The sequence below is a fragment of the Alnus glutinosa genome, chromosome 6, assembly GCF_958979055.1.
Source record: "Alnus glutinosa chromosome 6, dhAlnGlut1.1, whole genome shotgun sequence".
Lineage (NCBI taxonomy): Eukaryota > Viridiplantae > Streptophyta > Magnoliopsida > Fagales > Betulaceae > Alnus > Alnus glutinosa.
In genome coordinates, this window is record NC_084891.1 from 9,479,906 (window position 1) to 9,504,398 (window position 24,493).

General features: G+C 35.9%; 1 protein-coding gene across 3 annotated transcripts; it reads right to left on the minus strand.

Moving 5' to 3' along the window:
• Window positions 1-3,971: 3,971 nt before the first annotated feature.
• Window positions 3,972-11,726, minus strand: LOC133870936 (uncharacterized). Of its 3 annotated transcripts, XM_062308227.1 has the most exons (5): window positions 11,583-11,726; window positions 10,604-11,229; window positions 10,117-10,495; window positions 5,306-5,574; window positions 3,972-5,028 (listed from the first exon to the last, which is right to left on the minus strand). In XM_062308227.1, the coding sequence occupies exons 2-5, from the start codon at window positions 11,154-11,156 to the stop codon at window positions 4,280-4,282; spliced, it is 1,950 nt and encodes a 649-aa protein (XP_062164211.1). In that variant the 5' UTR covers window positions 11,157-11,229; window positions 11,583-11,726; the 3' UTR covers window positions 3,972-4,279. The 3 variants fall into 3 exon arrangements, with proteins under 3 accessions (XP_062164211.1, XP_062164209.1, XP_062164210.1); XM_062308225.1 differs by having other exon boundaries at window positions 10,117-11,229; XM_062308226.1 differs by having other exon boundaries at window positions 10,117-11,224; window positions 11,583-11,674.
• Window positions 11,727-24,493: the final 12,767 nt, after the last annotated feature.

Below are 24,493 nucleotides of genomic sequence, written 5' to 3' on the forward strand. Positions count from 1 at the left end.
TTCAGCCAAACAAACAGATCCACAAAGAAATAAAAATAAATATAGAGGAATGATGAAAAGGACTCCTCTAGTCCAAGTAGATGGGATTTGTCAAGTGGATGGAAGCAGCATCTCCATTCTGTGCAATACCCTCTATGTAGGGCTGCAATCATTGCCCTTGGTAGCTCTATTGTTTACCTTCTTGGACCATTGTGAGAGAATATTACCTGGAAGCAGCAGTCGAGACATTTTTGGCATGGCCAGCGGAGGAACATCGAGTCTAGCAGTAATGTGAAGCCAGGAATTTGCTTGCATGTGGTTTGCCTTGTATCACAATTATCCGCCTTGATGTGCGTCATACCAACCTTGAATGGATCTTTTGTCAGAATGCAAGGAGGAGGTTCTACAACCAAATCTTTTATAGAGTCTACAAAGCTTGAGCCTTTCATGAGAAGTTGGGATGATTTCTCCACCCTGGGTTATAAGTATTAAAGTACGGATCATTACCCGGATGTGAAAATGCTGCATTGACCTGCTCAGTTGAAACATCAGAAAAATTTCCAGGAGTAGGACAATTGATTATCTGATGCATAAGACTAGAACATAATGAACATGGTGTGTGTGTGTGTGCGTGTGAGCAGAATTAGGAGCAAAAGCAGCAACCATCAATTGATTAAACTTCCTATTGATAGCATCAACTATTTGAGTGGCTATATCCAAAGAATGTCCTATTTCAAAAAGACCTTCGATCTTTGGTGCTTTAGGTGCAGGTGCCCTACGTCTAATGGATGCATGCTGAATAGAATTATTACTCAAGTTTTCAAATAAGATCCATGCTTCATCCTTAGTTTTCATCATAAATGTTCCCCCGCACGATGCATCTAACATTTGTCTATTAGGCTCGGTCAAGCCTTCATAGAGGCTTTGCACTAGCTGCCATTTCGGGATAGCATGGTACAGACATGATCTAAGCAAGTCCATGAGTCTTTCCCAGGTCTCATATAGTTGTTCGCCCTGATATTGGGAGATACTAGTGATAGCTCTCCTAATATCATTAGTCTTTCCTATGGGAAAATACTTCTTAAGGAATTCCTATTGCAATTAAGCCCAAAAAGTAATGGAGTTTGGTGCTAAGGAATGAAATCAATGTTTGGCTCTTTCCTTGAAGGAGAAGGGAAAGAGACACATCCTTAGATGATCCTCAGTGAACCTGCTCAATTTAATGGTAGAACAGATTGCTAGGAATTCACCGAGAAAGTCATAAGGATTTTCAGTACTAAGCCCTAGGAAAGATAATAAACTCTGTATAGTGCTAGGCTTAATCTCATAGTGAGCTACCGTAACATCCTGCAGCCTAAGACATGTGGGAGAAGTGTACGTGGTAGGGAGATAGTGATCTATCAAAGCCATAGGGTTATCGTCACCTATAGCCTCAGTGGGACGCTCTCCTAGCAAATTAGAGTTCCTTTCAGATCTAAGTTGTCTAAAAGTGTGTTCAATGTCAGTGTCACAATGTTAAACCTTATCAAGCCGTTAATCCAACGTTAATATAGTATTAAAACCAAAAACAACTAAATATGTAAAGCTATGTTGAACTACTTAGCAAAACAGTAAGTAAGCAACCTAATAATCTTACTAAAGCGAACTAAGCCAAGAAAGTTACCTCATTGGTATGAAGAGAGCTCATTCCTCCTTCAAATCACTCACACACACTAATAAGTAAACAACTGAACAAAAGAGGGCGGAAATAGGCTGAAGGGGCGTTGAGGGTGGGGTATTTATCAGCCCAAACATCTATGGATAAGGATGAGCTACTTTACACAGTTCTACCAAATATTAAACGTTCAAACTACTCTTGTTGAATGTTTGGTGTACTGTTTATCCAACGGTCTTAAGGGTTTGTCAAATGTTCGCTTCCTTTGTCAAACATTTGGTAAGCCGAACGTTCGATGTGCCTTCTGACATAAAGTATGTTGCCTAAATAGTGTTATACTTAATATGGTTGGATGTTCGTGACATAATCTCAAACGTTTGATGTATTATGCATATCAAACGTTCGATATCTCTAATCAAACGTTCGGCTAAAACACAAAAGCATATTTTTTTCCTTTTAACAAACCCTAATATTATCATTACTTTAATTAATGCTTACTTAACTCTAATTAATAATTGGGGTATTACACTGAGTCCACCAAATACCCCTCCAATGGAAATGATTGCAAACATGGGAATTAAGTACTATAAAACGATCTACCATCCAACATCTCTCTCGAGACCCAACAAGCTTGTCCTTACCACTCTATCTCAAGCTAATGGAATACAACTAATTGAAGAACGAAATAAAGAGTTTCATCTCCCAATCATGTGCCACTATTACAAAATAACATTCCACTAATGAGAACCATTAGATAATTGAAGATGATCCGCCATAGTGGCATCCCTAGTGAATGCAATGCTTTAAAAAAAAAAAAAAAAAAAAAAAAAAAAAAAAAAAAAAAAAACTCTCCGAAAACGCTGCATTAAGGAACTGATCCTCACACCACACATCATGCCAAAAACTAATCTTTGAACTATCACCCAGCATAAATCTTGTATATTTCAAAAGAGTAATGTTATATACAAGACTCATATCTGCCTCTTATCCCCCCACATGTGATATGGCTTTTAAAATTATCATTGGATTTGGAATGAATCATAATTAGATTTTGATCTAATTGTAATTTTAAACGCTATGTCAAATGTGGAGGGATAAGGGAAAGATAGGAGTCTTGCATATAGCATTACTCATTTCAAAAACTCCTCACAACCCCTTGTAATGAAGTTTCAAAGCCCAAACTCTTGTGATCCATTAACTTCATTATAGAACACCACCCACCCCATTGTCTACCATGCTTAAAATCCACCACCACTCTTTACAGAGCCTCTCTCTCTCTCTCTCTCTCTCTCATACGCGTAGCGCCATAACCACTTTCTTAAAAGAGCCCTATTGAAGTTATGCTTGTACTGATTTCTATTATATTTGTTAAATTTGGAGGAGAAGATCAATTTAATAATTCTGTCTTGATCGAAATCCCATTGATTCGTTAGGGTTTGCTGATAGGACGTGATGTTCTCTAATGTGATATTAAGTGGTATTTGCATAGGAGAAAAAAAAAAAAAAAAAAAAAAAAGAAAAAAAAAAAAAAAAAAAAAACAAAAAAAGGTTACCCTTCTATGTGGAATTGGTTATTTAGTTTTAATGTCAATATTTGGTTTTCTAGAGGATTAAAGTTGAGCTTAACATGTTGTATTTCTCTTCGTTTAGCGTAGTTTTTTGTTATTGGATTATAAATATTACTGTCTAATAATATTAATTGTCGATTATAATTGACATTAACAATCTAATTTCCAAATACAGCAACCTGATAAGCTACGCTCAAGTATGCTAATTAGTACACGTTAAAACCATAGCATGTAAACAAGATTAAAAAAATATTTCTATACTTTTGGATAGTATTGATATTAGTGTCAATGTGACGTATTTGCAACTACTTAACAGGCTCAATCCTATCATCTTCACAAATGGGAAGTACATTCAACTATTGGAATACACTTAAGAGGGGATAAAAGCTGCAAAAAAAGAACATGTTAGTTAGACCAAATCTCTTTCAAATTTATCAAAGTTGAACCCTACCCGTCAAGTGCAGCCTAGTGGTCAAAGGGCAGGCGGGCGGGCGGGCTTAGAATGAGCTATAGACTCTGACATCCTAAGTTCGATTCTACACTAGAAATCCCCTTTGATTATCTGATACACGGTTCTGGATATTTCTCAAAGTAAGTAAACCTCAGAAAGAAAACAATAAATTCCAAATTGGAAGTACTTAACTACAGCTAGGCTGCAAGTCCTGGCACAATTCTGTTACAGTCTAAGACAAGAATGGTATTGACGTCTGTGATATGGGTACATTATTTAGTCATTCATCATCCATCTTAGATCAAGTCCAGAATGTCTATAAGATGAAAAAGGAAGTTTGTATAATATAAATAAAGCTTCCCAATATGTCAGCATGTTTACAACACAACATGGTTAGTACAAGCAAGCATTATGATTTCTCAGAATCAAAATTCTAGATGGCACCCTAGACTGTGGTATCAACATTTCTCAAAATGAAAAATCTAAATGGCACCATAGATTGACCAAGTTTGTCGCTCCACATCAAATTGCCATTTGAACTCAGCCTACTGGCAAAGTAAAGTGATCGACGAAAAAGTCATCAGCTACCCTTTTCTTCCAATCTTTGATGACAAATAATTGCACGTCTTACCTCGCTGCAGCTCTCGCACTCATGGATGAGTGATACGTGGTGCTTCTTTGTTTCCTGTAAGAAGAATAAACATCATCATATTGACTTGATTCATTTGGGTTAGCTGTGGCCCCAAGTCCCAGCCTGCCTGATCCTGTTTTCCGATCTACACTTCCATCAACATAAGCTCCCGTCTCTGGGTCCACCTGCAGGTTTGGGGGAGGTGGGATGCAAGCCCCTCCCTTTCGTACTGGAGGTTCTCTCTCATATTCATCATCTTCATCTCTTGAATCGGAAGTAATGGGTCCTTCAGAAGGGTTCACCTCTCCAATATCTTTGAAGAATTTTGACACACTCTCAAGAACTTCAGATTGAGGTACATTGGATGGAGGTATTACAGTAGGTATGTCCAAAGGGCTCATGGGAGAGTAGGGCACCCCACTACCGATCTGCATCTTTCTGACCATTCCAGGAATAAGACCAGGTGGAAACAAAGGATATGGTGGCAATTTTTCACCACTGGTAGCAGTCGTACCCGGCAATAAATGGGGTGCAGGTTGTTGGTTCGCTAATTGAACAGAAGATTGTATGGCCATAGATCCCACAAAAGCACCAGCAGCGACTGAATTTGGGAGAAATTGCTGGGTAGCCAAAGATGGTGGCATGGCTTGGGCAGAGGCATGTTTATCATGATGGTCTTGATCTGGTAAAATCCTATCAGGTTGCCATTGTTGGATATTGAGGTTTGACGTTTGCTGTGGAAATCCTGCATGAAAAGAAAAATTAAGTGCTATTTCTAGCACATACACAACAACATCTAGGCCAATGTGTTGAACCAAACACAACCCAATCCCCCCTGCCTTAACTGAAACATACAAAGGGTTTTGGCATGTCCTAGTGCAACTTTTGGCATGTCCTAGTGCAACAACCGAATTGTCTCCTCAATCCCAGCTTTATAACAAGGCAATAAAGGATACCAAGCTTCAACATGCTTTGGATAATGTGAGAACTGCAAGCAAGAGAGAGAGAGAGGTCTAGCTTACCAGCAGCTGGATCTACTGAACCACTGGTGGCTGGAGGCCCTGAAAAGGAATTAGCTGTTGCTCCACCAATCATCTCACTCTTAAGCACCTCAATAGCACTCTGATCATAGATATCTTTGGAAGCCCACAACTCCAAAATTTTCTGTAACCTTGTCTGATTTTCCTCCTTATTTAGAGGGTTGTTATAAATCCTCCCAAGCATGGAACCTAAAACAGGTTTGAATGCAAGGGCTTCATTATCAACGTCAGGGCTTGTCCTCCGTTGCAAGCTGTAAATTTTGTAAAGCAGGTCAATAAGAACAAAATAAATTAGCATATCAGGAAATTTAACATATGTACACCACAAAACAAAATTCAACTAAGCAAAAAAAAATGAAAAACTTAGGAAGTAACATAATAGTTCAACACATTGTATATTAAGGGTTATGTTTGTTAGCATATTTGTCTAAGTATTTAGTGTTTTTGTTTGAGAAAAGTGTTTCTATGTGATATAAAGATAAGAAGTGTCTTTTTTTCTTTTAATAAAAGTATACTTATGTATTAGAAAATGAAAGGGGCGCAACCCAACTACACACGGAGTATACAAAAGAGACCCCCAATTAGGGGGGAGGAGAAGAACACAAATCCAAAACTTAAACAAAAAGAATTAGAAAAACAATAATTATTGAAAGCAGCCAATCCACCCATAAAGAGTATGAACAAAATAGCTTTTAACTCTATCACCGTTCTCTTACAATCTTCAAAAATTTCGAGCATTTCATTCCCTCCAAATACACCACATCAAGCCAAGAGAAACTATTTTCCAGACTTCTATATTACGATGGCTACTAAACTAGCCTCTCCAACCAGCTAACACCTCCACTACCTGTTAGGGCATGACTCACTCAATCCCAAAAAGACTAAAAAACAGAAACCCACAAATCTCTAATTACTTCACAGTAGAGCAGAAGATGATTGATGGATTCTCTGCTCTTCTTGCACATACAACACAAATCCATCACTATGACCTGCATCTTTCTAAGTTTATTCAAAGTCAAAATCTTCCCTAACACTATTGTCCAAACAAAAAATGCCACTCTCAAAGGAGTCTTGTTTCTCTAAATGCTCTTCCAAGGGAAAGAAAAGCCGGTGGGAGGGCTAAACGCTTGATAAAATTATCTAACCTTGAACGTTTGTCTTTGGAAGGGATCCAACAAATTCTATCCTCGACTCATCTTGATAGTATACAAAAGATTAAAGAACAAAGTACACATCTCCACCTTCCAATCATACACTAATATAATGAAAGTAATGTTACACTGAAAGGTGTCGTTAGAAAACAACATATGGTCTGTCACTAAGGCCTCCTTATAGCGAGCAATACTAGGAAACACCAAGAAAGCTGCTTTCAAGGTCTGGTCTCCACACCATACATCATGACAAAACTTAGGAGTGAAAATGCGGTTATTCTATTTTTATAATCACAACCGCCTTGCCTAAGGCGGTTATCAAAAAACCGCCAATTAACGATTATTTAATGATATAACAGCACCTCATAACCACTTTTAAATTTGGGCATTTCGGACCTATTTTCGGGTATTGGGCATTCATGGACCTCTTTTTTGGGCTTTTTTTCTTTTTTCTTTTTTTGTCAAATGTACGGTATCATTTAAAGCCCCATATCAAACGACGTCGTTTTCGGCCTTCATTGGACCTCTTTTTTGTGTGGTGTGGTGTGGGGTGTGTGTGTGTGTGTGTGTGTGTGTGTGTGGGTGAGAGGGGGTAGGCGGTTAGTAACTGCTTCCTCCTACCCCTAAAACCACTAATCGCCCCACCCTAAGCGGTTAGCGGTTTAGGGTGGTTAGCAATTAGTAGGCTGTTATTAACTACCTGCCTTTTCACCCCTACAAAAACCTAATCTTATAACCATCTTCCACCTCAAATCTTACAAATCTGAAAAAATCCCCTCACTCCCTCTGAATGTTTTTCCACACCCCAACCCCATAGGACCCAAAAACCGCTTTGAAACACCGCCCTCCACACATGTTGTCATATTAACTTCCACAACTGATCACCACAAAGCCTCCCTCTCCATGGTGTAGCGCCATAACCATTTTTCCAAGAGAGCCTGGTTAAACAAAACTAGGTTTCTAACCCCTAAGCCACCTGAGGTAAACGGAGTACAAATTTTTTGATCAGCTGACTAAATGGAATTTAAACTCATCGCCGTCTGCCCAACAAAATTCACGCTGAAGTTTCTCGAAACGATTAGCAACTCCAACAGGGATGGGGAAATACAACAAAAATAGGTAGAGCTAGTGGGATCCACAACTGAGAAAATGTTTTCTATGAATTACACCTGCTTATTTTGGGAAAACACAAACAAGTGTAGAGTTGACTTCTTACTTATAAAAAGTAAAAAAGGTGGTCGTGTGGCCACCCCTGTCTTGGTTGGGTGGCCGCAGCCACCCCTCTCCTCCACTGAGGGTGGCCACACGGCCACTCTAATTCTTTCTTTCTTTTTTTCAATTTTTTAAAATAATAAGTTAGTTCCTACCCTGCAAAAGTTTTGTCATAATATTCCTAACATGAAAAGTGTTTTTATTTTGAATGGTTTGTTAATGTATTTTAGAAGAGTGGAAGATTCAAACTGAAAATATTAAACAATAAGAGAGTAGGTTAGCAAATATAGCCACAAATTCTTTCTTTAAATAATGAAGAAATCTCAAGGACTTGTATTACAAACCAAAAGAACTTTTACCCTAGGAGAGATTTAAATACCGGTAAGTATTCAGTGGGCTATAATAAGCTAAAATTAAGAAACCAAACGAGAGACACAAGAACCTTGTATATAAGTTTTTTATTATCATTACAAGGTGAAGAGAGGTGATATAGGACAATATTTTCAAACGAATTGGCAGTCCTTAGGACACAGAACAAGTGACTTGCCTAAGAAAAAAAGTCCATCCCTCCACCCAATCATGTTTAGGATTGTGACCATGGAGGTGAAAAAAGGGAAAGAGAGGGATGGAGTTTCTCTCGCTTTTGGCATAGCGGGCCCCTGCAAGAGGCCGGCACAACGGTCTATTAGCTCAATGGTAGAGCGTATGAGCTAACCCAAAAACCCGTCCTCAATTCGGATTGTAGGCTGCAACTCGCTTGCATGAAGCCGGAATCACTAGTAATCGCCGGTCAGCCATACGGCGATGAATTTGTTCCCTGGCCCTGGAAACACCGCCCGTCACACTATGGTAGCTAGCCATGCCCGAAGTCGTCCATATACACATACCATCTTCCATATAAAGGAGAGTATGGTACAATGGTATGGTACAAAAGGAAAGACCTTATGCAGGAGAGTTTCTATTATTCGTATTAATAGCTACTCTAGGAGGAATGTTTTTATGCGGTGCTAACAATTTAATAACTATCTTTGTAGCTCCAGAATGTTTCAGTTTATGCCATGTTATGAGAAATATTTACCATCTGTACGATTTGTTCTTATCTATAGATAACGCAAGAGAGAACTTATGACTTCACGAATGGAGAGGGATCCGAACAAATCCAATAAATCTAAGTGTAGTGTTCGATGTATTGATCTTTTTTGGAAGGGGTTTTTCGTATATAAATGGATCTGCCTTCTTTGTACTTTAAGGTGTGAGAAGGTGCTAACAAAGAACCCCAGGTTCTAAGAAAAGATCTATTCCTAAAAGGGTAGTTGCAAATTCTTCCTCATTTAGTTAAAATAATGAAATTGGTTGATATTATGACAATACTAGGTAGCATAGATATCATTATGGGAGAGGTTGATTGTTGAAATGATAATTGATACAACGGAAATACAAGATATCCATTCTTTTATTTTGGCTTTTCCCTCCATGAGATGAGCCCAGTGCATTGGACTGATGGATAAGAGAACTGAGCTGGCCTAAAAGACATCAATTAAAAAAACACAACTTCCAACGTAGAATAACTTGGAAAGAGCAATATATTCATCCCAACTTTTTCTTATCTTTTGAGCAATATTAGAACTGCAAGGACCCCTCCCAACATCTTATTAAGTAACCAAACACATTTCACCCTTAAAATCTAAACAAGATGAGATGGAGTAAGCTGTGCCCACTTTTTTGGAGGTGGAACCACAACTTCAAAATAATTTGGTAGTTAAACTATGTTAATTTTAAGGGAGCCTTTTTAACTCTTTCTTTTTGGTAATCAGACGTCTAGAGCTCTTTGAGCACCCAATGATTTCCTGCCACAGGCAATCTCAAATCCCATAAACACAGTTTGCTGGGAACTACCGGAAAATCTCCCTAGGGGTGGCCAGGAATATAGGCAGTACTAGGATTCAAACTCAGGGCTGACGCTTTGGAAGCTAGAAATCCAAGCTGAAGAGCCACTTTGATAAAACTCCTTGGCTTTATCTAAAGGAGCTTCTGGCATTAAGATATTGTGGTTTCTAGGAAGATATTTACAGTATCTGAAATTAAACAGCCACCTTTTTATGGCAGACAATTAAGTTGATGAACAACAGGTAAAAATAAACATAAAACTTCCTAGTTCTAGAAACTAAGGTTCAAAGACTTTGTTATTCATTTTTAATACTGTCATCATTATGAATGTTACAAGTAAAGTTTTGTGTGAGCTCTGTCATTAAATTATAAATTCCTGCCCGTGTTAACCTGCATTGGACACACACCCAAATACCCACAAACAGTAAAACATAAAAACAAAATGAAAAACTCAGTGAGAAAGAGATTTTGGACATAGAGTGAACAATAAGGAAAAAAGTAACTGATGAACAAAGTGACGGAATAAAACTGCATGAGTAGTACCTGTCAAAAAGAATATCATTGGCAAGATATATTATATGCAGTTGCCTCTCAGAATCATCTAAGACAAAAATCCTGTCTCTCAGTGCCTCAGCCAGAGCCGGTGCAAAAGGAGATCTCTGCATGAACCAATTTTTAGCCCCCTTAATTGACTCTTTCGTACCATTAAGATTATTAAGCACATTATTGAGCTCCATGGCAACATCAGATGGAAGTGGTCCAGAAAGACCTCTGAAAGACTTGGATGTCTGGTCATAATCTGGCCGACCATGAATCCCAAAAGGCTGAGGATGCATTTGCTGTTGGTCGTAGAATGGCGCAAAAGGAGGTTGGTGCATTTGAGGAGCACCCATCATTGAAGCTGAAACCCCAGCAGCTGCAGCTGCGGCATTAATTGGAGGAGCATTTAAAGGAGATGGATTCATCATAGGATTAGGAGGATGCATCATAGGTATAGAAGACGATGGAAAAGGAGGATTGAAGGGGCCACCTGGAGGATGTGTAGCTAACCAAAGCCGGTAACGGTAGTGACCATGCCCATCCCCACCAAAGAGAAAACCATAGTCAGGATTATCTTGCTGCTTTTCACGAATCATAGCTTCGAATTCAGGGCCATTCTTTGCAGCATACTCAACAAGTTTCTCAATGCGTTTGTGGAGCTCAGGATCCGAAGGGGGAGCAGCTGGGGGTGGAGGTGCATCATATGGACCATGAAAAGGTGGAGGAACGAGGGGAGGGGGTAAGTGTGGAGGGAAACCAGCCGGTGGCTGCTGTTGCTGCTGAAGATGGAGGAGGTGAGGATGGGGTGGAGGATGCGGATGGAGCTGCTGTGGTTGCTGTTGCAGGTGGGGGTGATAAGGGAATTGTTGGAGAGAAGGATGTGGGGGCATGAAAGGAGGACCGTGCACGGACGGAGGAAATTGTTGATGCTGTGGAGGAAACCCAAACTGCTGCTGCTGTTGTTGTATGTTAGGGGGTTGCCGCTGTTGTTGGGCATATGCCAGAGCAGAAGCTGATGCATAATCGTGAGGCTGCCGATCCATATCTCCCTTTTAGAGAAGAACAAGCAGGAGAAAAATCCGGCAGCCCTTGTGAGGATAATCAACTTTACCTACACTAAAACACACACAAACACACCAAAAAATAACATCGGTTATCATCATGAAGGGAAGGGCTATGTCATTGTCTTGAAAGGAACAACCCAAAAAATGCTACAAAATTCTCTCATTGACACAAATGCCCAGAATCCCACACACACACATATATATATATAGAATTCATCTCCAAACCCCCATTGGGTCAAGTTTTAAACCCCTAAATACTTTCAACACGCAGAGTATGAGATTATGTGTGGTCCCAACAAAACAAGAAGCACAGACAGAAACAGATTAGAATTGCTAAATTTTCGTACCCATCAAAGCAAGAAAACCAAGTTCTAAGCTTTTGATTCTCAGCAGCCACATACATACCTTTGGGGCTTTATCAGTCGTTCGAGCTCTCTGACTCTGTTGCTCCGTTTGGTAGATTTTTGGGGTTTTAGGGCTTCGTTTGAAATAACCAACAGATGGAATTGAACCATATACGTATGTAACTAAACTTTACACATTTACGGAAAGACCTACATATTTTTTATTATTCACTGAAGACCCATAAGTAAAATATAAAAATCTTTTTTGAGTCCCATACGTGTCGCTCAGGAAGGGCCTTAAAGCAATGTTTACAGCTCTTCAGGCGATATGAAGGGCCCTTCTGAAAAACTGCCGGTGACGATTAGGTAAGGATTGCTGCAAAACGCTCACGGGTACAATAACTCACTTATTGAGGCGGCCAACCGTGCCATAATAAGGTCTTGTTTGGTTTGCAAATTAAACATAATTATTCTCACGGAATAATTATTCATTTGTTTGGTTGCACATTATTAATAGGAATAGTTATTCCTCTAAAAAAAAATGAATGAAAGGAATACCTATTCTTTTCTTATGAATAACTATATTGTTACTTTTCCCCAAAAGCTCCAAGCTCGCTTAACACCCAACAGCCGAAGAAATTTGCTACGGTCTTCGTCAAGCCAAAGACCATCTCTCATCCGTCTCTCTGTTTCTCAACCCAGTATCTCTATCTTCATCTTAGCAATTATTCTGCAAGAAATTAAAATTGGTTATCTGTATCCTCTCTCTCTCGCCCCCCGCCATATGTTTGTCTCTCATCCCTCTCTCTTTGTTTCTCTATTTGGGAGAGACAATCTTGGATATGGATATGAATTTTTTGGGGAGGGAACCCAGCCTTTAAGAATAATGGACTTGTTTGGCAAATACATGTACAGAACCAAGTAGTGGGTTGTTAATTTTGAAATTAGTAAAAAGTGATGATGTGATATAAAGTAAAAAGAATTTATATAGAAAAGTAAAAAAGTTTTGTATTATATTAAATTTTTTTTTTTTAATAGTAATAAAAAAATAGTGATATGATATAAAAAGTAAAAAAAGTGAAAATGTTTTGATGTTGATTGATATTAGAAAATATGAAAAAGCAAAAAAAAAGTACATGAACAGTAGAATGCACTACTGTGTACCGTTCATATTCTTGCCAAACAAGGCCAATCTTTTTCGCTATCTTTTTTCGGGAACCGCCTGCTAAGCAAGATGCATTGCGATTTCCTCTTCTTCCTCTTCTATGGACGCACTAGAAAATGATCTGGGGTGGGAAGAAAAAGACTTTTTTTCCTCCGGTGGGCTTTCTCTCGTAAAGCCAAAGACGCCCCAAGAACCAGAATAGACAGGATGCCTGTATCTTGGAATTGCTATTGTCATTTTCGGATCAGGATCTCCGTCTCTCTTAACTAACGAAAAATAAAAATTCACTAATGTTGTTTATCAAAGAAACTTCATACCCCACTGACCTTCAAACCCACAAAGCTTGTTGAGATTCCGACAATTTTTGCTAACTCTGTATTTCTGCAAGCTTTGCTCTAGGAAACCCCGTCGACGATCCCAAGCTAAAGCAAGCTCTGCAACCAGATTTTTCTGATGAGTAGATGAACCCAAGTGAAGAAAAATTTGGGTTCAACTTCTCTCAAGAAAATTAACCATGGACACTTCTCATAATCACGCTAGGTTTGAAGGTCAGTGGGTTTTCCTTATTGTCTCACATTGCTAAAATTGTAGGAAATCGCTTGGTGCTCTGTTTTCTGGGTTACAGTGGGATTAGGCCACTATAACCTATAATCTCAAGTAGATGAGCAATTGGATAATCAAAGAGATGTCTATAGCCATAGATTGAGAGAACAACCAGAGAGTTGTTCATAGTTGAATGCAGACTAGTGGATAATGTAGAATATCAAGTTAGTTGATGTGCTTTTCGTATAGGTTTTTTTTTTCTAAAAAAAAAAAAAAAAATTGATGGTGATATGATGATTATGTGCTTTTTTGTTTTTATAAATCATTTTGTAGCATAATTATATATGGAAAAAAAAAAAAAAAAAGTTATAGTATGATCGATTATGTTTCTAAAATAAAGAAAAAATGTCCTTCATAATGTAAATTATATTTGTATTATAAGGGTGTTTTAGAGATTTTGATTACAATATGATTTCATTCACCAGCGTATTCAACTGTACCAAACAAAGGAATACATATTTAGTGTTCTATTCCAGCGTTACAACCAAACAAAATAATAGGAATAGCTATTTCATTCCACCTTCTTCTATTTCCAAGAATAGCTATTCATTTTCTTAATGCAATAACCATTATGCAAACCAAACGAGGCCTAAGTCTTTAAATAAAATCTTATTACCTAGTGCATTCACATGGGCATAGAATCATTCTTGTGTGGACATGTCAAAAAAAAAAAGAAAAAAAGAATCATTCGTTTGTAGGGGGCGGGGAGAATTGTTAATTATTTTATGTTGCTTTTTTTTTTTAGTGATATTTTAGGTTGCATGTTGAGATATGAAAATAAACAATATTAAATAATGATACCACAAAGAAATAACATCAAGATGCAATGTGCCAAAGTGCAAAGCCTTCAAAATGTTTACAGCCATCTTTGAAGCAAAATAAGACAACTCCTAAAACAAAATACGGTAAGTCTAAGGCATAAGCAACAATTTCTCTATACCTTCTTCTCTTCCTTAAATATAGAGAATTTTTTTTTTAAAAAAAAAAAAAAAAACACATAAAATGTCACCAGCAGCATTTCTCATATTGCTTCCCTATACATTATCTTAACATAAAATATCTATCTCATCTCTCATCTTTTTGCCTTTAATTTGAGATTGTGTTAAGATATTGTAAAAAATGTGAAAGTAGGTAGGGAACTTGTATTTTGTAAATAAATAATATTTTAATGGTATATGAAAAGATAAGGAAAATTATTGTAAAGTGTATTTGAATATTGAAGTAAAACGTAATTTTCTTTCAAAAATTTAGGAAAAATCGAAAGGAAGTTGCTACTAGTGCTAATACTATGTAACTAGACTTAAAACCCTTAAAATAATAATAATAATAATAACTTTGATAAAACAAAAAAGGAAAATTACCCTATAAAATTTGGCCTTATAACAAATATATAAGAATCTAAATTTCTAATTTGAATAATTAAATATATGTGTTTTGATCAACTAACAAATAGGTTATTCCATTACATTTTTCGTCTAACTTTTAATGGCAAAAGTGCTAATTGGTATTTATTTTTTTTCACCTTTTTTTGTAATGTCCCAGGTTCGTAAATGCTATGTTAGTTTACCAATTGAACCCGTAAGCTCCCCTATGTGGAGGTGGACATGGTTGACATCAACCCTGTAGAGGGACAATAGATTAGCTATTCCTAATGAATAATTATTCATAATAACAATAGTGCAACCAAATAACAAAATAGTTATTTCATTATTGTGCCTATTCATTATGTGTACTAAACATGCAATAAGAGCACGTTTGATATATGGAATAGACCATTGGAATGGAATGACTATTCCACTCTCAAAATGGAATATACACTCTTTTATTTGATTGCACATCATTTTATAAAATAGACATTCACATGAAAATGGTTATTTCCCTAAAAGTTATATTACATACTACACTATCATCTCACATCCATCTTATAGAGCTAATGTGACAGTGTCCATCAACCATTGAATTAGCTATTGTTAAAATAATAAATAAATAAATAATCAATGGTTGATGGGTCGTGACACCCTAAGCCCCTAGGGTAATTTTCTTATATTGTTACTGTTTTAGTTTTCTTTATTTTATTGTGTAGTAATTGTTTGCTCAATTATCCATTATATTTTTGTGGGTTTAATATAACTGTACAGTAGAAGGCTGAAAAAGAGTTATAAAATACAAAAATTCAATATATGTTGAGTCAAAAACCTAAGAGAATCTGGCCAATTGTATTTTTCTCATAAAAAAAATAAAAATAAAGTTTTCTTTGTTAAGACAAACTTTAATTGTATGCCAACTCATCTTTATTTTATATGAGATATGATTTTTTGCCACCTCAAGACAGAACTCTTGACCACCTTGCCCAAGTGGCAAGGTGGTCCCCTAGGGCTTTAGGGTTTTTTTTTCTTCTCTAAAATAAAATAATAATAAAAAAAATAGTAAAAGTTGCCACATGGATAAAGGTGGTCAAGAGTTGTGTTTTGGGATGGCGATGTATCATATCTCATTTTATATTAATTGTTTTCTGAAGTTATTTTTTTAAGAAAAACAAAAAACAAAAAATCACTTCTAGTTTTAAAAAGGAAACCTAACAAATTCTACTACTAGTTGATTGCCCCAAACAAAGAAAGGAAATTTAATTTTATAAAAACAAACATGACTTTGTAATTGCACTAAAACCCTAAATTCCCCTACAGCCGTAAGTAAATGTTTCTCGTGATTTCTTCAAGTTTTTAGAGTTTCTTTTTCAACAAACCTGATAAAATTTCTCTTTATTGTTTTTCTTAATCTATATGTCCTAAATTTTGCAAAAATAGTGCAAGAAACCGATTCTTGCACAAAGAAACTACTGCTACTCAAATAACATATTATGTCTTTTGTTTTCTCTTAATTCACGGCTGAATTTTGCTTAGGTATGAGTTATATTCATTGATGCTTAGTTTTGTTATTGTGAGAATCATAACAAAAACCTATTAATGCATGAATAACTGAATTGAAGTTGACATTTGAGCTTTTTATGCATACTGCCAGCACTAAATGAAACACGTTAGATCTCATTTCTTCTCTTAAATAGCATGAATATGGTTTGTACAACACAATTGCATGATTTCATGAGTGTTTGACATTAGGATAACATGTATGAGTGACTGACTATGTTGTATTGCATTGTAGAGAACAAACATTAAGATTAGCAGGGACTGAGGGAGGGGGGTAGGGGCCATGGCCCCCCCTCCACTTTTAAGAAGAAAAAAATATTGAAGTGCAGAAGTGGACGACTGAAACTCAACCGGGACACCGTCGTTGATAAAAAGAAAAAGATTATGGGAATGGGTCTGGCTGTTAGGGACTCTTTGGGACAGCTTGCGGTTGCTTTATGCATGACCCAGCCTTACATCTCTGATCCAGCCACTGTTGAAGCCTTTGCTGCTCGTCGTAGAATTCAGTTGTGCAGAGAGTTGGGCATCCGGAACATCATTCTTGAGGGAGTGGTACGTCGAGTCTAGACGACTCCGTACGTGGATTTTAAATTTGTAAATTGAACCACTTCACAATAATATGAATCAATTGTACTATAGTAAGGGTTATCGAACCACAGGAATTGGGGGTTGTTTTGCATAACGGAATACTTAAATAGTGTATTTAACTTAACTTGATAATAAAAACAAAAGCAAAGTTGTAGAATTGAAGCTACAACGAGTAAAGTAAAGGAAAGCGGAAATCGAAAACAAACTTAAAAGAAATTTAGGGAAATGATCTTATCAAATCCTCAACCAATAAAATGCTTTACGTCTATATGGATCTTCCTAACATGCATGATATGAGTGCGTAATGGGCGTCAACCATTACGACGACCTCGACATGAAAATACTTTCGTTAAGACGTAATCATAGAGCACCTAGTTTCATATTAAACAACCCCACGTAAAGATTAATCTATAATTGAAAACGTTTACACTACAAAAGGTGTGGGGTGATTAATGCTCCCTAGCTTACTACTCTATAAAACATCCTAATAAGCATACACAATACATGAAAAACCTAATTAGGTCACAATGATAAGGTATCTAGTTTCACATCGATCACATCACGTAAAAGCTCTAAAAAAAAAAAAAATGAATGAAAGGAATACTTATTCTTTTCTTAGGAATAACTATATCGTTACTTTTCCCCAAAAGCTCGAAGCCCTCTTGACACCCAACGGCTGAAGAAATTCGCTTAAGTCTTCATCAAGCCAAAGACCATCTCTCATCCGTCTCTCTGTTTCACAACCCAGTATCTCTATCTCTATCTTAGCAATTATTCTGCAACAAATTAAAATGGGTTATCTGCATCCTCTCTCTCTCTCACCCCCCGCCATATGTTTGTCTCTCATCCCTCTCTCTTTGTTTCTCTATTTGGGAGAGACAATCTTGGATATGGATCTGAATTTTTTGGGGAGGGAACCCAGCCTTTAAGAATAATGGGCTTGTTTGGCAAAGGCATATACAGAACAGAGTAGTGGGTTGTTAATTTTGAAATTAGTAAATAGTGATGATGTAATATAAAGTAAAAAGAATTTATATAGAAAAGTGAAAAAATTTTGTATTGTAGTGAATTTTTTTATTTGAATTGTAATAAAAAAATATTAGTGATATGATATAAAAAGTGAAAAAAGTGAGAATGTTATTATGTTGTTTGGTATTAGAAAATATGAAAAAGTAAAAAAACAAAAACAAAAAAAGAAAAGGTACATGAACAGTAGAATGCACTATTGTGTACCGTTCATATTCTTGCCAAACAAGGCCAATCTTTTTCGCTATCTTTTTTCGGGAACCGCCTGCTGAGCAAGATGCATTGCAATTTCCTCTTATGTGGACGCACTAGAATATGACCCGGGATGGGACGAAAAATACTTTTTTCCTCCGGTGGGCTTTCTCTCGTAAAGCCAAAGACGCCCCAAGAACCAAAATAGACAGGACGCCTGTCTCCTGGAATTGTTATTATCATTTTCGGATCAGTCTCTCTTAACTAACGAAAAATAGAATTCGCTAATGTTGTTAATCAAAGAAACTTCATACCCCACTGACCTTCAAACCCACAAAGCTTGTTGAGATTCCGACAATTTTTGCTAACTCTGTATTTCTGCAAGCTTTGCTCTAGGAAACCCCGTCGACGATCCCAAGCTAAAGCAAGATCTGCAACCAAATTTTTCTGATGAGTAGATGAACCCAAGTGAAGAAAAATATGGGTTCAACTTCTCTCAAGAAAATTAACCATGGACACTTCTCATAATCACGCTGGGTTTGAAGGTCAGTGGGTTTTCCTTATTGTCTCACATTGCTAAAATTGTAGGAAATCGCTTGGTGCTCTGTTTTCTGGGTTACAGTGGGATTAGGCCACTGTAACCTATAATCTCAAGTAGATGAGCAATTGGATAATCAAAGAGATGTGTATAGCCATAGATTGAGAGAACAACCAGAGAGATGTTCACAGTTGAATGCAAACTAGTGGATAATGTAGAACATCAAGGTAGTTGATGTACTTTTCGTATAGGTTTTTTTTTTTTTTTTTTTTTTTTTGTAAAAAAAAAAAAAAATTGATGGTGATATGATGATTATGTGCTTTTTTATTTTTATAAATCATTTTGTAGCGTAATTATATATATATATATAAAGCATGAACTTGACGGAATTAAAAAAAAAAAAAAAAAGAGTTATAGTATGACTGTTTATGTTTTTAAAATAAATAAAAAATGTCCTTCATAATGTAAATTATATTTGTATTATAAGGGTGTTTTAGGGAATTTGATTGCAATATGATTCCATTCAACAGCTTATTCATCTGTACCAAACAAAGGAATACATATTTAGTGTTCTATTCCAGCGTTACAACCAAACAAAATAATAGGAATAGCTATTTCATTCCACCTTCTTCTATTCGCAGGAATAGCTATTCATTTTCTTAATGGAATAACCATTATGCAAACTAAACGAGGCCTAAGTCTTTAAATAAAATCTTATTACCTAGTGCATTCACATGGCCATAGAATCATTCATTTGTGGGGGGCAGGGGGAATTGTTAATTATTTTATGTTGCTTTTTTTTTTTAGTGATATTTTAGGTTGCATGTTGAGATATGAAAATAAACAATATAAAATAATGATACCACAAAGAAATAACATCAAGATGCAATGTGCCAAAGTGCAAAGCCTTCAAAATGTTTACGGCCGTCTTTGAAGCAAAATAAGACAACTCCTAACACAAAATACGGTAGGTCTAAGAGCATAAGCAACAATTTCTCTATACCTTCTTCTCTTTCTTAAACATAGAGAATTTTTTAAAAAACAAAAAAAACAAAAATACCATAAAATGTCCCCTGCAGCATTTCCCATATTGCTTCCTTATACATTATTTTAACATAAAATATCTATCTCATATCTCATCTTTTTGCCTTTCATTTGAGATTGTGTTGAGATATTGTAAAAAATGTGAGGGTAGGTAGGGAACTTGTATTTTGTAAATAAATAATATTTTAATGGTATATGAAAAGATAAGGAAAATTATTGTGAAGTGTGTTTGAATAGGGAAGTAAAAAGTAATTTTCTTTCAAAAATTTAGGAAAAATCAAAAGGAAGCTGCTGCTAGTGCTAATACTATGTAACTAGACTTAAAACCCTTAAAAAATAATAATAATAACTTTGATAAAACAAAAAAGGAAAATTACCCTATACCTCCTTGAATTTTGGCCTTATAACAAATATATAAGAACCTAAATTTCTAATTTGAATAATTAAATATATGTGTTTTGATCAACTAACAAATAGGTTATTCCATTACATTTTTCGTCTAATTTTTAATGGCAGAAGTGCTAAGTGGTATTTTTTTTTTTCACCTTTTTTTGTAATGTTCCAGGTTCGTAAAGGCTAGGTTAGTTTACCAATTGAACCCATAAGCTCCCCTATGTGGAGGTGGAAATGGTTGACATCAACCCTGTAGAGGGACAATAGATTAGCTATTCATAATGAATAATTATTCATAATAACAATAGTGCAACCAAATAACAAAATACTTATTTCATTATTGTGCCTATTCATTATGTGTACTAAACATGCAATAAGAGCATGTTTGATATATGGAATAGACCATCGGAATAGAATGACTATTCCACTCTCAGAACGGAATGGCTATTCTTATGGAATATTCACTCTTTTATTTGATTGCACATCATTCTATAAAATAACCATTCACATGAAAATGGTTATTCCCCTAAAAGTAATATTACATACTACACTATTGATGTGGTCTTTTATTTACCAAAATATATCAATAATAAAATTAACCACTCGCAATAGAACGAATCCTTGTAGGATAAGGCTATAGAGAGGGTGTCGAACTTCAAGGACTGCATAGGTATTATTATCAAGCTTTTCGAGATTAAATATAACTTAATTAAAAAGATGTTTGATTTGGTTTTTGTTTTATAAAAAAGAAATACATAAAAGTAAAAGACATAAATTTAAAGATAGTAGGGATGAGATAAAGAACAGGGGATTGATTTCACCACTCACCGCATGACAATAATCAATCATAAATTAACAAGGAAAATTCATACTATGCATGATATAGGGCTCGTCTCACTCAAGTAGTCAAGAAATTACCTCTAAAGAATAAGTATAATCCATCTTTGGTTGGCACGGACCGTCCAACTAACCACTAAAATGCGGTACAACCCGTCTTCCCTAGGCATGGACTAGCTACGTCTTTAATAGGATATACACACAATCAATGGAATAGTATAACTCATCTTCAGTTGGTACGAACTGTCTACCTAAATTATACTAAACTAGGGTGTAGTACAATCCGTTTTCCCTAGGCATGGTCTATCTAATCCTCTTGATCATATATCAATTAAAACCGTTGTATAACAATCATTCACATAATCACAGAAAATATGAAGGATTGAGTTCAATCAATATAAAAGACTTTCTAAGACAAGATAAGAAATTCATAATGATTGAATATAAACATTAAAATCAATTCTCACAGTTATACAACCATCATGCATAGAGAAAATCTCAAACTAAAATACAATTAAACCATTGTTACTTGAAAAGGGCTACATCAACACCCTATTAGGAATTTAGCCGCTCATCGTAGTGTTGGGATGGCCTTCTGCCATGTTCTTCTCCTCTTCAACTTGTCAGGCCTCTGAGAAGAATTTTCTGTCTAAATCTAAGCACCAAGCACCAAGCACCAAGCACCAAGCACACCTTCTCTTGAAGCTTAGGGGTCTATTTATAGGGAGCACACAAGTCCTAGAAGCCCTTGGAATTCCAGAAAAATCGCTCTTGAGTCTTCTTGTCCAAGTAGGAAATTGAAACTTCAATCCAAGTAGGAAAATGATTCCAAATTCGGCAAGAATTGCGGTCTTTTATTGCGAGGCAATTTTAACATAGTAAACGTTCGAATTAGAGAAAAGCTATTTCTGACTTATTTGTTGAATATTTTATTAGCTTTCCAACGCCACCAATTTCATTGCAATCCAATATCTGACGCAAAAGTCATGATCCAAACACTAAGACATATGCAGAATCCAAATTTGAATCCAATCCAATTTTGACTCTTAGTGGAGAAATTCCGATTTAATCCTTCACTTGATTTGATTAAACTTAACCACATCATATAGGTATTCTATTATGATTGGTTAAGTTTAAACATATCTTCTAGGTCTTCTCAAAGTGTGCTTTAAGCCCAAAATCAATGGAATTAATTGCATCTTTATTTAAAACCTAAAAACAATAAAACAACACAAAATCAAACAAATAACAATGTTAAGGAATTAACATATATAAGTTAAGGGGCTTGAATGTGCAACATTCGACGCTTATCAACTATCATCTCACATCCATCTTATTTGGCTAATGTGACAGTGTCCATCGACCATTGAATTAGCTATTGTTAAAATAAAAAATAAATAAATAATCAATGGTTGATGAGTCGTGACACCCTAAGCCCCTAGGGTAATTTTCTTATATTGTTACTGTTTTAGTTTTCTTTATTTTATTGTGTGGTAATTGTTTGCTCAATTACTCATTATATTTTTGTGGGTTTAATATAACTGTACTGTAGAAGGCTGAAAAAGAGTTATAAGATACAAAAATTCAATATATGTTAAGTCTAAAACCTAAGAGAATCTGGCCAATTGTATTTTTCTCATAAAAAAAATAAAAATAAAAGTTTTCTTTGTTAAGACAAACTTTAATTGTATGCCAACTCATCTCTATTTTATATGAGATATGATTTTTTGTCATCTCAAGATATAACTCTTGACCACCTTGCCCAGGTGGCAAGGTGGTCCCCTAGCGCTTTAGGATTTTTTTTTTTTTCTAAAATAAAAAAAGAGTAAAAGTTGCCACATGGGCAAAGGTGGTCAGGAGTTGTGTTTTGGGATGGCGATGTATCATATCTCATTTATATTAATTGTTTTCCGAAGTTATTTTAAAAACAAAAAAACAAAAACAAAAACAAAAAAAAAACAAAACAAAACAAAAAATCACTTTTAATTTTAAAAGGAAACCTAACCAATTCTACTAATAGTTGATTTTCCCAAACAAAGAAAGGAAATTTGATTTTATAAAAACAAACATGACTTTGCAGTTGCACTAAAACCCTAAATTCCCTTATAGCCATAAGTAAATGTTTCTCGTGATTTCTTCAAGTTTTTAGAGTTTCTTTTTCAACAAACCTGATAAAATTTCTCTTTATTGTTTTTCTTAATCTATATGTCCTAAATTTTGCAAAAATAGTGCAAGAAATCGATTATTGCACAAAGAAACTACTACTACTCAAATAACATATTATGTCTTTTGTTTTCTCTTAATTCACGACTGAATTTTGCTTAGGTATGAGTTATATATGACTTATCATTGATGCTTAGTTTTGTTATTGTGAGAATCATAACAAAAACCTATTAATGCATGAATAACTGAATTAAAGTTGACGTTTGAGCTTCTTATGCATGCTGCCAACACTAAATGAAACACGTTAGATCTCATTTCTTCTCTTAAATGGCATGAATATGGTTTGTACAACATTATTGCATAATTTCATGAGTGTTTGACATTAGGATAACATGTTGTATGAGTGACTGGCTATGTTGTATTGCATTGTAGAGAACAAACACTAAGATTAGGTTATTGCAGAAAATGCTACACCATTGCAGTCACCAAGAAAGTTGGTTGTAGGGTGTCTTTCAGAAAGATATTTTTCAATAATTTGACCATAAAATAAACTTTCTTTGAGTTTTCTTTCTAATGGCCCAAACCATGCGATCATTGGACACACGTAGGGTTTACAGCTAAGTAATCTTTGTTGACACGTTGCTAAAATTACAACACACACAAAGAGACTAGATAAACCTTGAGGCCTTAAAAACCTATCTTTTTGGCCCAATACCATATGGTCATGTTTAGAAGCAGTCTCTACTTCACACCAAAAACCGAGTCACACAGTTACAAATGCTATGAGAGTAGTGTGGCAGGGAGCGCACTTGACGGGAGATAGACACCAGCAGTAGAGAGAGAAGCAAGCCCCTAATTCAAAATATAATGTGAGGGGGACAGAGCTTCCATTTCATATATATCACCAAGGGGCTTGCTAGGGCTTTCAGAGGACCCTTCGGAGATGGTATCTATCACCTTTGTGGCATCAAGTTTAATGTCCAAGACGTTAATGAGATGTTTAAAATGTGAATTAGATTAAGCAAATGATTAGAGTTAGTAAAATGGCAAGAAAACACCTTGAAAACGCTTAGAAAACACTCAAAAAAAAGTTTCGAAAAGTTGTGTCCGGACAGGCATAGGACAGGGACAGGACGGGAGTTCTAGAGAGTGAAAACTCACTCCCTGGATGTTGTGTCCGGACAAGCTATACCCCTATCCGAACATCCAATGCAAAATGCTAATTTTGTGAATCAGAACTCGCGTGTCCGAACAGCCACTTACCACGTTCGGACACCGCGCGATATAAAATGAAAATGAGCTCATTTTGGCTCATTTTTCCGGATCTCTCTCGCCCCTCTCTCACTTTCCTTTAGGTTTTTCACCTAAAACACTATATCCTTGAATATCCAAACCTCTAAACTCAAATTTAACACCGGGAACATGATTTACGCGAAGGGATCTACGTTTTGACCGATTGATTTGAGGTAATTTTGAAAACCCCTGTCTCTTGAGATTTT

What these genes read in the sequence shown, in the direction of transcription:
- LOC133870936 (XM_062308225.1), bottom strand. Translation starts at nt 11,156, where the DNA reads ATGGATCGGCAGCCTCACGATTATGCATCAGCTTCTGCTCTGGCATAT. An exon ending in AATGATATTCTTTTTGACAG is followed by an intron (nt 5,575 to 10,116) that starts GTACTACTCATG and finishes CAAAATTTACAG; the next exon opens with CTTGCAACGGAGGACAAGCC. An exon ending in TTCAGTAGATCCAGCTGCTG is followed by an intron (nt 5,029 to 5,305) that starts GTAAGCTAGACC and finishes CTTTTCATGCAG; the next exon opens with GATTTCCACAGCAAACGTCA.